Raw genomic sequence first — 16468 nt, forward strand, 5'->3', positions numbered from 1 at the left:
CAGCCTCCAGAGTAGCTGAGATTACAGGCATGGGCCACCACACCCAGCTAAATGGTTTTTTGTATTTTTAGTAGAGACGGGGTTTCACCATATTCGCCAGGCTAGTCTCAAACTCCTGACCCTGTGATCCACCTGCCTCGGCCTCCAAAGATGCTGGGATTACAGGTGTGAGTCACCGCACCCGGCCACAATGGAAATAATTTTGTTATCAATGTCACTCGATTCTCTGAACTCCTTGCAAATTATATACCAAAAACCAGACCGTAGTCTAGCATCACCAGGAATTATTATTTTTAATGGTCTACCACCAAACAACTTAGTGGGTACCCCCTTCGATGTCATTGGAAGCAAAGAATTACTAACCAACTGATTTGAAAATAGAACTTGCAACCTGGAACTTGCATCTATGTCAGGGTTTTCTCTAGGATCTCAAACTTATTTAGGAGGGCAAACATCCTACTCTTTTACATTTCTCTGTAATAACTTGGGTTAAAAAAATCAAAATAATTCTTTTAAAAGATGAATGAGTACTTTTTAAAACTTTACAAAAAGGTATGCTCATGAGCCAGGTGCAGTAGCATGCCTACAGTCACAGCTACTCAGGAGGCTAAGGTGGGAGAATCACTTGAGCCCAGGAGTTCAAGTCTAGCCTGGGCAACATGGCAAGACCCCACCACTAAAAATAAAAAATAATAATAGTTATGCTCATAACCCCTTAACAATTTCTTAAATCTCCATATAGCCAGCAAATCATTTAAAAGCAAAAAACCATTCAGCCAAAAAAAAGAAAACCCTAGATTAGACCTTAGAAAGGGCGAAATTATCAATTCTAGATTAAAAGAACTGACAGAACTAAAGAAAATGAAGTAAAGAGACAAAGGAAAGAAAAAGCTACTTAATTTCAAAGAGGATTCAGAGGCTACCAAGACAGCAGTTTTCTCAATGTCTAGAAAACTCAGCTAAAAGAAACGGAGAGGGTTAGAGAAACACAGACTGTGACGCTGCGCTGGGTTCTTTCTTTTTAATATTTTTTGTAGAGACAGAGTATTTCCCTATATTGCCCAGGCTGGTCTCGAACTGCTGGCCTCAAGTGATCCCTCCTGCCTCTCAAAGTGCGGGGATTACAGGAATGAGACCCCATGCCCTGCCTGAATTGGGTTATTTATGATCATGTCATCCAAGCCCCTGGATTAATGATGAAAAACCAAGATCCAAGGAGGTACAATGGTGTGCATGATGCTCAGCTTCAGTGGGATGAGCAGCCAGAGCAAAGTGCACATTTCTTTTTGGAGAGCAAGATGTATGGGTCATTTCATCTTCTTTAGCAGCACTTTATTTAGACATAAGAGGAGCAGGGCCAGGTGCAATGACTCATGCCTGTAATCCCAGCACTTTGGGAAGCCGAGGTGGGAGGATCGCTTGAGCCCAGGAGTTTGTGACCAGCCTGTGCAACATAGTGAGATGCGTTTTTACAAAAATAAAAAATTAGCTGGGCATGGTGGTGCACGCCTGTGGTCCCTGCTACTTGAGAGGCTGAGATAGGAGGATTGCTTGAGCCTGGGAGGTTGAGCATGCAGTGAGCTGTGACTGTGCCACTGCACTCCAGCCTGGGCAACAGAGTAAGACTCTGTCTCAAAAAAAAAAAAAAAAAAAAAAAAAGAGGAGCAGTCTGATACTCATAATATAGAATTTTAATGCACATGTGAAACAATAATATTCTATATTCTAATGTCCAGAATTACATGGAAGCCAAAATTACACTTACTACAAAATTTGAGGAGGAAAAACCTTCTGTCTCAAAGCCTAGTATGCTTTTTACTACCCTGGGAGAGACAAGAGTCCCCCAAAACTGCTAGAAAGGGCTGGCAGGCTCTCATTCACCAGCCTGGGTAATTTGATGAGCTATTTCTCATTTGTAAACATCAGGAGAAGGTAAAAAGGATTTAAAGTGCTCTGAAAAATCTGACACTCCATGACTTTTTCTTAGGAAAAACATTACAAGTAATCCTATATCAAAAAAAAAGAGTTAATCTGCTAATTGTACATTTCTGGACACTAAGTTTTTACCTGAGCTACTGCTTCAATGCCTGACTCTCTCTAGGGCCTTTTCCTTGCCCCCAACATTTCTCTTTCCCGCCACCTTCTATCTTTGCAGATGTGAGCTGGACCTGTGGTTTTCAAAAGAACTGGCGTGTGTCTGTGCCAAGGTTATCACCAGTCATAATGCACTGAGAAAAAGGTCAACATTGTGAGTTTCCCATTAAGCTAAATTTGTTCAATTTTACACTTGGAGATTATGCCCTTTCCAATAGGAGATGGCATTTGTTTATTTTGAATGTGCATCATTAATAAAAGAAAAATCAAGCCGTCTCCCAAATTAAAAGCCTATTTTTTTTTTTTTTTGGTAAATGAGCCTGTGAAATTCCAAACAGTACGAACCTCAGGGAGACATGACTAAGGCCTGGGGAGATGAAGAGAGTGTCACTATAGGTTACGCAAAGGTAAGCTTGGTTCTAAATCAGGGCATCCTGCTGACCTCCAACTCCAACCTTCGCTTGCCACCACCACATCCAATGACCTTTTAATGGGGCCCATCAATGTCACTCTCCAACTGCTAATCACTTTTCTCTTGCAATGAATCAAACTTTACAGGCTCCTAACCTTGGCCAAGGTTTCCAGAACATGCTTTAATGAGAGTCCATGGCTAAATAAGGATTTTGATAATTTACTTAATAAAGTGATACTAAAACAAAATACTTAATAAAATATCGTGTGTCCATAATGTTTTTAATGTGACAAAGGGATGCCTGAGCACAATTTTCTGGTAGATTGTACGTTCCTCTGGATATTTGCAAATAAAATGGAAGCCATAACCGGGCTCTGCCAATCCATGAGCCCACAGCCAGGGGACAGGGGGAGGGGGGCACCTCAAGCCAAATAAATGCCATGTGAGATCTGAGAGCTGAACATCACCTGTTCCCTTGCTTCCACATTCATTTTCAGCTCAGAGGCCTCTGTGGTGTATACTGTGGATGCAGCAAAGGTCACTATATAAGTCTCTTTGTTCTATGAGACTACTTTGAATCCACTGGGTGTACCTCCAGATTTGCATTCTTAAATCTGTAGGTACACCTAGTACCTCCAGAATACGACACTAGAATACGGTCTCAGCATGTAGCAAACGTAGAGGCACTCAAGCCATCAGACTGAATGATGAATGAGAGCCCTGGCCACAAAGATGCAGGCAACCGCATTACCAGGGGAGGCAGGACATGCTGACTCTGCACATAGGTGAGCATTTGGGGTTGCCTGCCAAGTCCACACAGCTACCAGCCTCTGTGACCCTCTCCAAGCCAAGAGCCATCTGTATTGATGCTCCCTAAATGTCCCTCCACCTCTCTCAGGTCAGCTATTTTGCAGGCTGGTATAGAGCACTTGGGTAGGACAGTACTAATTTGCTCTCTGTATACTGGAATAATTCATACCACCAAATGCACTGCTCCAGTGAGGTTCTGCAACATTTGCCATCATGTCCTCACTTTGACGTAACCTCCCCCTGTTTCTATAGCATTTGTGAGGCTTTTCCTACAGGCACTTTCAATGTTTACTGAGTTTGCGCTTATGGGATGTTATGGGGTAAAAGATGTTCGTGAAACCCCTCATAACTAAGCACAAACCCAGCCACCGTGATGGACCACCAAAGGCCAGCAGGACCGCCCTGTGCAAGGTGCACAGGCAGAGGTGAGCACCTCAGTTCTGGTGAGGACCAATATCTTTCACTGAGAAAGTCTAAGTGGAGATGCTCAGTTTATACCCAGGATCAGGCCCTTCAAAGGGCCCTGAAGGACCATCTCCTGTAGGACTGGAGGATGCCTTTCAAAATGAGTGCTGGTTGCCAGCTTGACCTTGTTTCCTCAGCAGCACACCTCCACTGTGAGCCTGAGAGGCTGGGAACCAGGGGAGGGCTCAAGGGCGATGCAGGGAAAGGGCCAGCCACAGAAGCTGTTCTGAATTAACTACGCCTCTGTAAGTTCGAGGAAGGAACCAAAAATGCTCAGAGGATTGCCTGGGTTAAAAACTCATCAATCAGAAGCGCAACCTGTTTCACTTCCTTTGTATAAAGCATTTGACCCTCAGCACAATCTCTTTTGCTTTCTGTCATCGCACTTGAGAAATGTATAGTGCTTTTCAGCTACTCCTGACAAAAATTTAAGTTTGATCACGATTTGTGTCCCTAGATAGGGACCAGAGCTGCACACATCCACACATGGGCACCCCAGCCCATCATACGCAGACTTGACTGCAGACCAATAGCAACTGTATCTCCTGTTCTTCAGCACAGGTAACATCAACCATGTCCTTGGTCCCAAAGGCCGTGTCTGAAGGTTGCCGGTAAGGAGACAGTGTCTGTAGGAGCCAGCCGTGGCTCTTCAATGAAAGTTCTCATGTCTGAGCAACTAATCCCGAGAGAGCTGGAAGGTGCGGCTGTTGTTCGCACACACGCTCAGCCAGTAGTCAATCTGGAACACTCCAAGTGTCATTCATGGTTTTGTTTTTGTTTTTGTGTTTGTTTTTTTAATGGCAGGGAGGACACAGTATATCTTGTTTTATTGAACCTGAGAAATTGCTCAATGATCTGACATGCTGAAGGACCAATAACTGGCTCTCTGGCTCCAAAAGGGGAAGTTTAAAATACGTATTTTAAAAAGAGGACAGAAAAACCAATAGCCCCAAGTCAGGAGATCTGAATTTTTCCTCAAAATTTGTATGAGAAACTCTTAGAAGTGATTTCTTATCATAAAAGGTAGAAATTGCAAAATAAGGTAAAAATGTAATCACTTGTTTGTAGAGATTTGGTGTCACATTCACAAAAATGTTGTGTTAATGGTCGCTATTACAATTGCTCTCTCTTGCTCTCCTGTATAACTTTACCATACAGAGTACAGATTTAGAACTTAGTATTGATCAAATTTGTTATTGTCCTTTTATGTAATACCCGTTTAAACACTGGGTAGTTGATCTTTGGCAAATATCTAATCCCAAATCCAATACTCTTTCTATTTGAAATCAGACTCAAATGGTATCATTTCACTTGCTGCAAGCCTTAAGATCTCCCCTCTCCCTTCTCCTCTCTTCTCTCTCTCTCCCCCCCTTCCTCTTTCTCTCTCACAAAGGTCACAGCCATGTCCTTGATTGATGTTTAATTACTTCAAATATAATTACTTTTTTGTATATGAAACATTTTCAAACTAGGTTTTATAGAGATTCTCAGGAAATGAGACAGGCTACTCCAGGGAACACAAGTTGCACTTACGGGGGAAGCCTGTCCTCTTCCTGTTCCTAACACAGACTGGGCTCTCTGGGCCTTGGTGCTATTGGCATTTGGGGCTGGGTCATTCCTTGTTGTCTGTGGGGGCTATCCTACACACTGCAGGATGGTTAGCAGCATCCTTGGCCTCTACCCACTAGATGCCAGTAGTATCTCCACCTCCACCCCTACAATGTGACAGCCAAAAATGTCTCCAGACATTGCCAAATGTCCCCTTGGGGACAGCAGTTGAGAAATGCTGATGTGGACCTAGAAAGTTTGGGCTCATGGGTCAGAGAGACCTGGCTTCAACTCCAATTTTTTTTTTTTTTTTTTTTTTTTTGAGGCGAAGTCTCACTCTTGTCCCCCAGGCTGGAGTGCAATGGTGCAATCTTGGCTCACTGCAACCTCTGCCTCCTGGGATCAAGCGATTCTCCTGCCTCAGCCTCCCGAGTAGTTGGGATTACAGGCGCCTACCACCACACCCGGCTAATTTTTGCATTTTTAGTAGAGACGGGGTTTCACCATGTTGGCCAGGCTGGTCTCGAACTCCTGACCTCAGGTGATCCACCCCCCTCAGCCTCCCAAAGTGCTGGGATTATAGGCATGAGCCACCGCACCCAGCCTGGAGAGCTTTCTTAACACATCTAAAACGTAATTATATATATAAAGGATTAGTTTAGATGATGCAGAAACATCAATGTAGTAGTTGTTACTCTAAATAATCACAACTATTTTATAAAGTGGGGCAAAGGAGGTCTGGTGAGGTGGCTCATGACTGTAATTCCAGCACTTTGGGAGGCTGAGGCAGATGGATCACTTGAGCTCAGGAGTCTGAGACCAGCCTGGCCAACATGGTGAAACCCCGTCTCTACCAAAAAATACAAAAATTAGCCGGGCGTGGTGGCATGCACCTGTAGTCCCAGTTACTCAGGAAGCTGAGGTGGGAGAATCGCTTTGAATGCAGGAGGTGAAAGTTGCAGTGAGCCGAGATCACACCACTGCATTCCAGCCTGGGCAACAGAGTGAGACCTGGTCTCAAAAAAAAAAAAAAAAAAAAAGTGGGGCAAAGGGGAACTTTGAATCCCATACTTGATCAGTGGTGTGCATATCTATCTTAACACTGGGCCCTCAATGTGAGCGTTAGGAAAATTTCAATTAGCTCTTACTTTTTTCTTTTTGACAGCTTTACTGAGGTACGATTTATACATACCATAAAATTCACCCATGTTGTCTGTACACCTCCATAATTTTGGTGAATTTACAGAGTTGTGCAACCATCACTATAATCCCCTTTGAGAACCTCTCCGGAACCTCAAATTGACTGGCTCTTAATACTGTTCCTAGGGCACAGGGAAGTACTTTCATGTTTCCTTTTCCAAAGGAACCATAGGCCCCAGGCATCTGTGAGAGATATGAGCATGAGTTGAATTTAGCCTTGATACCTTTCAAACCACTTCCACGTCCCAAGTCTGTTGACTTTAAAGCAAGCAACACTTGGCTCCCAAAACTGACTACAGTGCAAAGTGCGTTTTGTGGGTCAAGTTGAAAAGACAGAGAGGAAATCTTCACAGTCCTCAAGTGAAGACGGGGTGGGGTCTACGTAAAGAGATGGAAGTGGGAATAGTTTGAGATTTGGATCGGATGGAAAAAAACAACAGTTCCAACAAAGATGCTAGGCAACTGAGGAGGAGGAATGACAAGGGCTTTCTCTAAGTCAATTAGTTGAAAACAGGTGGCTTACTTTACAGTAGGTTTCCTATCTGAAGGCCTGTTGCTATGTGCTTTAGTGGGAAACAAACTGAAAATCTCGATAGCATTGAAGTGTAACAATAAATCCTGCCATGCAGTGGGAACTACAATATACGGCATAATAAAAGTAAACGTTATAGCACTTGACTTCATGGCCTATAATCTCCCATTCAATCGGACAGTGATTCTTCCATCAGCAAGAGAAAACTGGACAATTTTCATTTCTATTCATGCACAGGCCTATGTTGGAGTTTGTCCATGTTTTCTATTATATTATTTGAAATATGGCTGCATAGTTTGATATAAACAATATCTCAAACTGACATCAACAAGTTAGTTTTGGACCAATTGATTTCATTCTAATTGATCGCTGGCTGACAGACGCTGGGAGCTGCCCACACAAGATCTGAAAAAGCTATTTAATATTATAATAATTTTAAATTATAGCTTTATTAGGCGGAAACCCAGATTTATTTATAGCTAACACGGATGGTTTCCAATGGTTTTCAGGGTTGTATTATGCTGTTCACTGCAGCCCACATTTAGACAGCTTCAATTGTCTGAATCACTAACAAAACATTCTGGTACAAATAATTTCCTCCTTGATCCAATGCAATGAACAAATGCTACAGAAGCAGCCCCGAGGAGAGCCACCCACTTCTGCAATGTCTTTTTCTCCTTGACGGACCCAACTACAAAGAACATTCCTGCCTTTGGGCCTATAGACATTCCGTTTACAATTCTCTCCTCCCTTGGCCTCTCTGATGTTGCAAGATCCTGATTTTCCCTTAAATGTGGACTTGGTGGGGGTTTGGTCTTCAGCCCTAGGTTCTTCTTTGCCTTTTCTCACAGCGAGGACTTTATCTTCCTGACCCAACTATCACTTCCAAGCAAACAACATTAATAGTAAGCATTTCTATCTTTTTTACAGGCCACCAAGTGATTTGACATAATTCTGGAAGACAAGGTGAGGAAGTTGATAGAGTTGGTTTTTTTTTTTTCTGAGACATGGTCTGACTCTGTCGCCCAAGCTGGAGGGCAGTGGTATGATCATAGCTCACTGCAGCATTGACCTCCTGGGCTCAAGTGATCCTCCCACCTCAGCCTCCTGAGTAGCTGGGACCACAGGTATGTGCCATCACGTCTGGCTAATTTTTTTTTTTTTTTTTGAGATGGGATCTCTGACACCCAGGTTGGACTGCGGTGTTATGATCTCAGGTCACTGCAACCTCTACTTCCTGGGCTCAAGCGATCCTCCCACCTCAGCCTCCCAAGTAGCTAGGAACACAGGCGTATGCCACTACACCTGGTTATTTAAAAAATTGTGTAGAGATAGGGTCTCACTATACTGCCTAGACTAGTCTCACACTCCTCAGCTCAAACAATCCTCCTGCCTCAGCCTTCCAAAGTGCTGAGATTACAGGTATGAGCCACCTGCCCAGTAGAGATGTTAGTATTCTTTATAGATAAGGAAGCTGAAGCTCAGAGAGTCTGTGGAAATTGGAGAAGGCCACTCAGCTGGGAAGCAGCCGATTCAGCATTCAAACCCAGGTCTGCAGAGGCCACTCCTGCCCTCTTCTCTCCAGCCACTGGGAAGCTCCTAATCCCTACCTCCAATTCCTGCCAACCTCTCAAGCCTCAGCCCTCTACCTCCTGCCTCCACTTGGCACTAACACGGGCGTGTCTGGCCCACTCTCAGAGCCAACATGCTTAACTAAACTAATCACGTTTTCCTCCAAACCAGCTCCTCCTTCTGACATTCTCATTTCTACCCATGTTGCTGGATTCCCCAGTCACCCGACCCTAAAACCTCAAGACTAACAAATCATTCTCTCCTCCTCCCCACTCCCAAACCCAATCTACTGCCTGACAATATTGCCTGGCAATAATTCTCCTGTATTGCTGCTTCCACATCTATCTCTTCTTTCCTGAGCCTTTCGTAAGCAGCTTCATTCTGGCGCTCTCTGCCTCTCACCCCAAGTATCAAATAACCTGACTCCTTGACACCCATCTTTCCTTCACCTGATTAGTCTCACAAAGCTCCAGCAGTTACTATCTGAATTTTAGACCTGATCCTGTCACTTTGGTGTACTATCAATGATCACCACTGCCTACAGAATAAATTACAAATCCATCTCCCTCAAACTCAATCCAGTCCCTACTTACAATTCCAGGGTGATATAGTTTGGATCTGTGTCTCTACCCAAATCTCACGTTCAGTTGTAATCTCCAATGGAGGCACGGCCTGCTGGGAGGTGATTGGATCATGGGGGTGGATTTCTCATGAATGGTTTAGTACCATCCCCTTAGGACTGCACTCATGATGGTGAGTGAGTTCTCCAGATATCTGGGTGTTTAAAAGTGTCTACTCCTCCTTTGCCTTCTGCCATGATTGGAAGCTTCCTGAGGCCTCTCCAGAAGCAGATGCTGTCATGCTTCCTGAACAGCCTGCAGAATCCTCTTTTCTTATAAATTACCCAGTCTCAGATATGTCTTTATAGCAATACAGGAATGGACTAATACACAGGATAGCCCTCCCTCTTTCCCAGCACAAACCCTCTAACACAGCCAGGCTGGTCAACACTCACCACGTGATTCTCCTGCCACTTCCACTACCCCCACATAAGCAAATCCAACTTCAAGATACAGACAAATCTGTCCCCCTTTATAAAGTCTGTTCCAACAACCTGGGCCCCAGGGAACACTCTCTCCTCCGACCAGCATTACTTTCTACCACTCAGTCATTTATACAGACCTACAGTGTTATTTAACTTTTCATTTGCCATCTTAGGGGCCCAAATGGATCCAAAGCCCCTGGAAGGCAGAGCCCATGTGTGAGGGCCTCAGTCTCCAGCCAGCCTTGCATTTGAGTAGTAGGTACTCAAGTATTTATTGATCACGTGATTGTCAATCATTATTTCTTACAATGCAAATAAAGCATACATTAAATTGTTAACTTGAGGCTGGGTGTGGTGGCTCACACCTGTAATCCCAGCACTTTGGGAGGCCGAGGTGGGAGGATCACTTGAACCCAGGAGTTCAAGGCCAACCTGGGTAACATAGGGAGACACTGTCTCTACAAAAATAATTTTTTTAATTAGCCATGTGTTGTAGTGTGCACCTGTAATCCCAGCTACTTGGGAGGCTGAGGTGGGAGGATCACATGAGCCCAGGAGTTGGAGGCTGCAGTGAGCAATGATTGCTCTGTTGCACTCCAGCCTGGGTGACAGAGCAAGACTATCTCAAAACAAAAATATCATTAACTTGAGAAGTTATAGTCTTCTAGGATTAATGTCTTTGTGGCAAAGAGAGAGAGAAAACCAAACCTCAGTACTCTATTTCTGGGCTCCCAAATATATGCAACTGTGCTTAGTTTCCACAGCAAGAAAAGCTTCTATAGATGAACCCGCCCCCCCATCAATACCCCCAATATTTCCACACTAGCTCATCAGACTGAAAAACATGTGATTCATATTTTCATGATCGCGATCATAGACATCTCCAGACCCAAAGAATGCAAAGGTCAAAGGTGAATGCTATTAACAAGCAAGACAGATTATCCCGTATATTCTGGAGGAGGGAGAATACCTCCCTTCCTATTGACACAAGGGAGGTGACAAGACAGCCCCCTGAGGTCGCACATGACCTTCACCAACCAGCCACCCTGGCTTAAAACAGGGCCCAAATAGGAAACTGCAGTGGTAGAACCGGAACTCAGGCTCATTCTGACAATCCCCTTTCATTCACAGCCAATTACTGCTCTGCTCTGCTCTGCCTGCACTTTAAGCAGAACAAAAGCTACAGCAGGCCAGAGTTTCTGTTATTGCATCAGCCTAAGCTATCAGGTTATGCTTCCTGACTGGGCTTCTCAAGGGCTGAGGATGTAAACGAGCTTGTGGAAACAGGGGAAGTACTTTTGGCATTTACAGTTACAGTCACACATCCTACCCCCAAGCCTCCATGAGATCAGACCAGAGACTGCAAGTCAGCAGTTGCAAAGATGCAACTCTGTCAGCAGGTTCAAAGGAAAACAGCACCCAAACAGAGGGACAGCAGCAGGAGAGCAGAATGCTCATGTTGGGAGCTCTAGTGCTCTTACAAGGCCTGCCAAACATCACACATCTGTTTCTAAAGTGAGTGGCCCAAGCAGATGATGCTGGAAAGCTGTCTTCCATGTCAAATCAATCCCTGATAGTGCTTGCCAGAGGTTAGGGAAGGGGGTGGGCTGGAGAAAGGTGGGTGTGGCTTAACAAGAGCAACACAAGGGATCTAGTGGTGATGGAAACGTTCTATGTCTTGACTGTGGTGGTAGATACACAAACCTACATGTATGATAAAATTGCAGACTGGGTGCGGTGGCTCACACCTGGAATCCTGGAACTTTGGGAGGCTAAGGTGGGAGGATCGCTCGAGCTTAGGAGTTCGAGACTAGCCTGGGCAACATAGTGCAACCCCACCTTTACAAAAAATACAAAAATTATTCAGGCATGGTGGCATGCACCTGTGGTCCCAGCTACTCGGGATGCTGGGGTGGGAGGATCGCTTGAACCTGGGAGGCAGAGGTTGCAGTGAGCCGAGATCGCACCACTGCACTCCAGCCTGGGTGACAGAGCGACACTCCGTCTCAAAATATATATATATATATATATATTGCATAGAGCAAAATACACACACAAGTACTAATAAAACTGGGAAAATCTGAGTAAGATTGGTGGATCATATCAATGTCAATATCCTAGTCATGACAGCGTACTATAGTTCTGTAAGATGTTACTATTGGGGAGAAACTGAGTAAAGGGTACGTAGATTTCTATTACTTCTTACGACTGCATGTGAATCTACAATGACCTCAAAATAAAAAGTTCAATTAAAACAAAGTAAATTTTAAAATGCAGCCTTCTATATTATGTAGAATATGAGAGAATGCTAACTTATGACCTTGATAGGTACAAACAGAAGATGTAAAGCTAAAAAAAATTTATACTATTTAGCCATAGAAAAGAACGAGATCCTATCATTTGCAACAACATGGATGGAACTGAAGATCATTATGTGAAGTGAAATAAACCAGGTGCAGAAAGAGAAACATTGCATGTTCTCACTTATTTGTGGGATCTAAAAATCAAAGCAATTGAACTCATGGCGGTAGAGAGCAGAAGGATGGTTACCAGAGGCTGAGAAGGATAGTACAGGGCTGGGGTGGGGAGGCGGTGGGGATGGTTAATAGGTACAAAAAATATAGTTAGAAAGAATGAGTAAGACCTACTATTTGATAGCATAATAGCATGTCTATAGTCAATAATAATTTAATTGTATATTTTAAAATAAAGTGTGTAATTGGATTGTTTATAACTCAAAGGATAAATGCTTAAGTGGATGGGAAAAATGTGTTGAAATGAAGTCTTGCACATGGCTGCAAGTTTTTCTTAAAGCAGGTCATTTTCCTCTTCCCAAGAAATGTGATAGCCTGTTGCTAAACAATATGATTATTTTTATATATTTCTATCATTAAATGGCCTTTATGTCAAAAAATAAAATAAAATAAGAAAAAATTAGTCCCTGAATCTGGACTTCTTAAAAGGGTTGCCACCCAGGTCAGACCACTAGTGGCCTTAACAGCACACCGGTAGCCTCACACTCACCCATGTACACCTCCAAAAGAACCTCTGACTTTTATTTACCCAGAGAGACTGTAGCTCCCTCCCATTTATCATATGGTGGTATCCTGACCTTGGGAAAACTCACTCATGTTCTGAACTAAGTGGCAATTACCATACCAAAGCTCATTTGAAACTCAGTCAAAAGTGCTGTATCAACAATGAACCCTGCCATCTCACATTTGCATCCATCCACCTTTTTACACAAAATACACAAATCACTGGAAACTGTGAACATAAGGGCTAATGCCCACTTTTTACAAAAAGGCTTATTCATCATTTCTTTTCATTAGATCTTGTAAGGAATTTCTCCTAGGGAGGGGAAAGGTCCCAGGCATTGTGTTTCAATGTGGAAAGCACCATCATTTCCCTTCTTTACAAAACTGTAACACCTAAAGCCAAGCGAGGGTGCCAGCCTGGCATTTCAATGGCTTTATTACTTCTCATCATGCTGGTCGAAGGCAAGCCAGTCTCTGCGGTTCTTTACTAACTCTGCAAAGAGAAGCGAGAACACTGTCCTTACTCACCAATGTCATTGCTGCGGTCCGAGAGATCTTTGTCCAGGATGCCAGATGGCGAACTGCCGGCCAAGTCAATCTTTGGACCGTCACCCCTACATTAAAAACACAAGCCCAGGCATTTAATAATTGGTGTGTGTCCTTGTCATTCTGTCAGTTTTCTTGCTGCACACGTTAAGGAGTGTGCTGCATGTGGAGTGGATGGCACTGTTGCCTGTGAGGGAGCCAGAGAACCAACGAGCTGTCTAGCCACATGGGATGGGGTGCAGACCAGCTGACAGGCTGGATGCGCCCCTCTCCAGCACGCGTTTTCAAAAGTGGCTATTTTAATAATGACTGTTCGCCAATGTACCTCCAGCCACAAACCCTCCTGCTGGGTACACAGGGTGCAGTATAGGGCCTGCTCCTGCCCTGCGGCCAAATAAACACTGGCTAATGATAACTGGGAGCTTTCCTTTTAAGGAACAAGGAATTTAGCCAATGCTGCTTGTCAAAGGTCAGCTACTTTCAACCTTGAGAAAAAGGTTTTCTGGCCTGGAGCTGTGGCATCAGCCAGGCTGTTGAAAGGCACAAGGTGTCGAGTTGAGATCTGGCGACCTGAATGCTGGCGCTGGGGCTCAGGCCCGTAACATTAGACGGCTCCTGGATGGGTGCCCCATGCTCATCAGGACACGAGTGACTTCCCTCTGTATCTGGGCTAGGAGCAGCTCTATGGGATGGGAACAGCCTCCAAGATGATGAGAGAAACCTAGCCTTCTCATGCACAAACAGAAGGTTCCTCCAAATTACTCCACAAGACAGCTCTTTGCGCCCTTTTGGGGGCATGAGTCACAAACGAGTTTATCCAAGGGCTATGAGAGCAGTGAAATAGGAAAAGATCCTTGCCTATAAAATGAGAGAGAGAAGCTGAGCAGTTGTTCCCAGCAAAGTAACAGAAATAGTCCATCTCACAGCCCTGAAGGCCACCATGGCCTGAAGTTACACCTCACAATGAGTAGTACCAGATTTAGTCAACAAGCACTTGTCATGTGCCACTTGTGCCGGGGGTATTCAGAGATGTGCCTACTCGGGAAGGGCTCATGGTCTAAATGGCAGAGACAGTCAGCCAGCCACAGGTCCACATGGCCTAGGCTACAAGACGCAGGTGTCACAGTCCTATGAGAAGAAAGGAGTGGGTCAGTGCAGGAGATCTGTGAGGCAGAGGGTAGGGGGCATGGAGGTGGTGTTACACTTGAGCCTTGGAGGAAAAGGGAGAGAGGACATATTCCTAAGAGGTGTGATTGAGCAATGACCCCAGTGTGGGTGAGAGTGCCAGTGTGGCCAAGGCCCCCGGGACCAAAGCCTGAAGTCCTCAGAGAAGTGACAGGACAAAGGCTGGCAAGGTTGGTGAACACCTGACTGCTGGGCCGGATACTACAGGGCTTGTTTTGTCTGGGAGGCAATGAGGGGCCGAGAGACGGTTGTAGCAGGAGACCTGTATACCTGGAGGTCAGGTCAGGGCAGGTGCTGTGGGTGAACTCCAAACCAGGGAGCTGACAGGACAGACTGCTGTGTTTTTCACTCAAAGAATGGGTGGTGAGCAGGGCACGGTGGCTCACGTGTATAATCCCAACACTTTGGGAGGCAGAGATGGGAGCATCACTTGGGCCCAGGAGTTTGGGACCAGCCTGGGCAACGTGGTGAAACCCCATGTCTGCAAAATATACAAAAATTAACTGAGTGTGGTGGTGTGCGCCTGTGGTCCCAGCTACTTGGGAGGCTGAGGCAAGAAGATCACCTGAACCCAGGGAAGTTGAGGCTTCAGTGAGCTATGATCGTGCCACTGCACTCCAGCCTGGGTGACAGAGTGAGATCCTGTTTTAAAAAAGGAAGTGTTTGTGGGCGCATTTGGTACAACATGCATATTTTTGTGATGGGAGAAGACGACCAATGGAAGGAGGTGAGTCCTCCTCAACTCCCAAGCAAACAACACTGCCTCTTAACCTCAAGCATTCTCCACCACAGGAGGGGCAGGGGTGAGAATACCAGGGACCAGGCCTGGGCCTAATGGCTTGGCCTCCACTAAGAGAAAATACAGCTCCAAGACTGTCCTGGGAGTGTGTGTTATGATGCTGGCTGGGCCCTTCCAAGCTAGGCTGAAACAGAAGTTCAGGTAGAGCATGAACTCCTGTACTTGGAAAGGAGAAGCAGCTTAGGCTTCAGAGAAGGACCTTTTTTCCTGCCTCACCCTAACTTCCTAAGGCTGTGGGCTTCCCTAGGCCAGGTTTCCATAGCAGACCCCCTCTCCAACCCCTGGCTACCCAAGCTTGGGCCTCACCAGGGCCATTGCCTCAGAATGATCCTGAGCCAACAGGAAGGGCAGGATGGAGGACATTTATTTCAAAACATTTCACCGTCAGGGCCCCAGCACCCACTAATTTGAAGGTAACCTGAATGAAATGTTTCAGAAATGCAGAATTATTAGCAGAAATGCATTTTCATTTTTAAGAGTCTTCCCCAGATATAAAGAAATACATTCCTGGGGACCCTTAAATATCATTATCTGGGATCCACAGAGCCCAGAAGGATTGGGTGCTGCCATCCTTCAAAATAACAGACTAAACACAAATTATACTCACAGCCAGACAGCGCTGTCCTTTTTGAAACACACCAAAGATCAAAACTTATAAGACCACGTGTCCTGCCCAGGAAAGAGAGAACACTCAGGGAGTGAGTCTAGTGAACTCTACTCGGCTTTTTTTTTTTTTTTTTCCAGTCAAGAGGGAAAGATGGTTTGAGGTGATACCCTGGGGGCAGCTGGGGTTAAGTCAGAGGGGCTGCTGGCAGCAAGATGAAGTTTTGCTCATGAGTTAATCACATGTATCTCGGAACAACTCAGCAGTTTCTGAACATGTGGCTTATTTGTGTATTATGGTAACTGTCAATCTGGGAGCTGCTGTTTCCCTCTGTGATTTGACAGCTGGAAGCTTCCAATCAAATGTGAGCCTGTCTCCAGAAACTTTAGAGGACCCTATTGTGCATTACTATGCTTTATTACTTTACTGCTTTTATTTTCCTTTTATTGTCATTCTCAACTATTTTATTCTTTTATATATATACATATAGTACATATATATGTTATATATATAGTACATATATAGTTATATATAGTACATATGTTATATATAGTACATATATAGTTATATATAGTACATATATATGTTATATATATAGTACATATATAGTTATATATA

At 44.5% G+C, this 16468-nt stretch overlaps 1 protein-coding gene across 1 annotated transcript in view; it reads right to left on the bottom strand.

Moving 5' to 3' along the window:
- The window catches only part of SH3KBP1 (SH3 domain containing kinase binding protein 1), a 311149-nt gene that overhangs the window by 26122 nt on the left and 268559 nt on the right, over positions 1-16468 (bottom strand). The window contains exon 14 of the mRNA XM_058441837.1: positions 13245-13330. Coding sequence (XP_058297820.1) covers positions 13245-13330 — 86 coding nt within the window. The remainder of the gene's footprint in view (positions 1-13244; positions 13331-16468) is intronic.

Source organism: Hylobates moloch, unplaced genomic scaffold (genome assembly GCF_009828535.3).
Source record: "Hylobates moloch isolate HMO894 unplaced genomic scaffold, HMol_V3 SCAFFOLD_7, whole genome shotgun sequence".
NCBI classification, from domain to species: Eukaryota; Metazoa; Chordata; class Mammalia; order Primates; family Hylobatidae; genus Hylobates; species Hylobates moloch.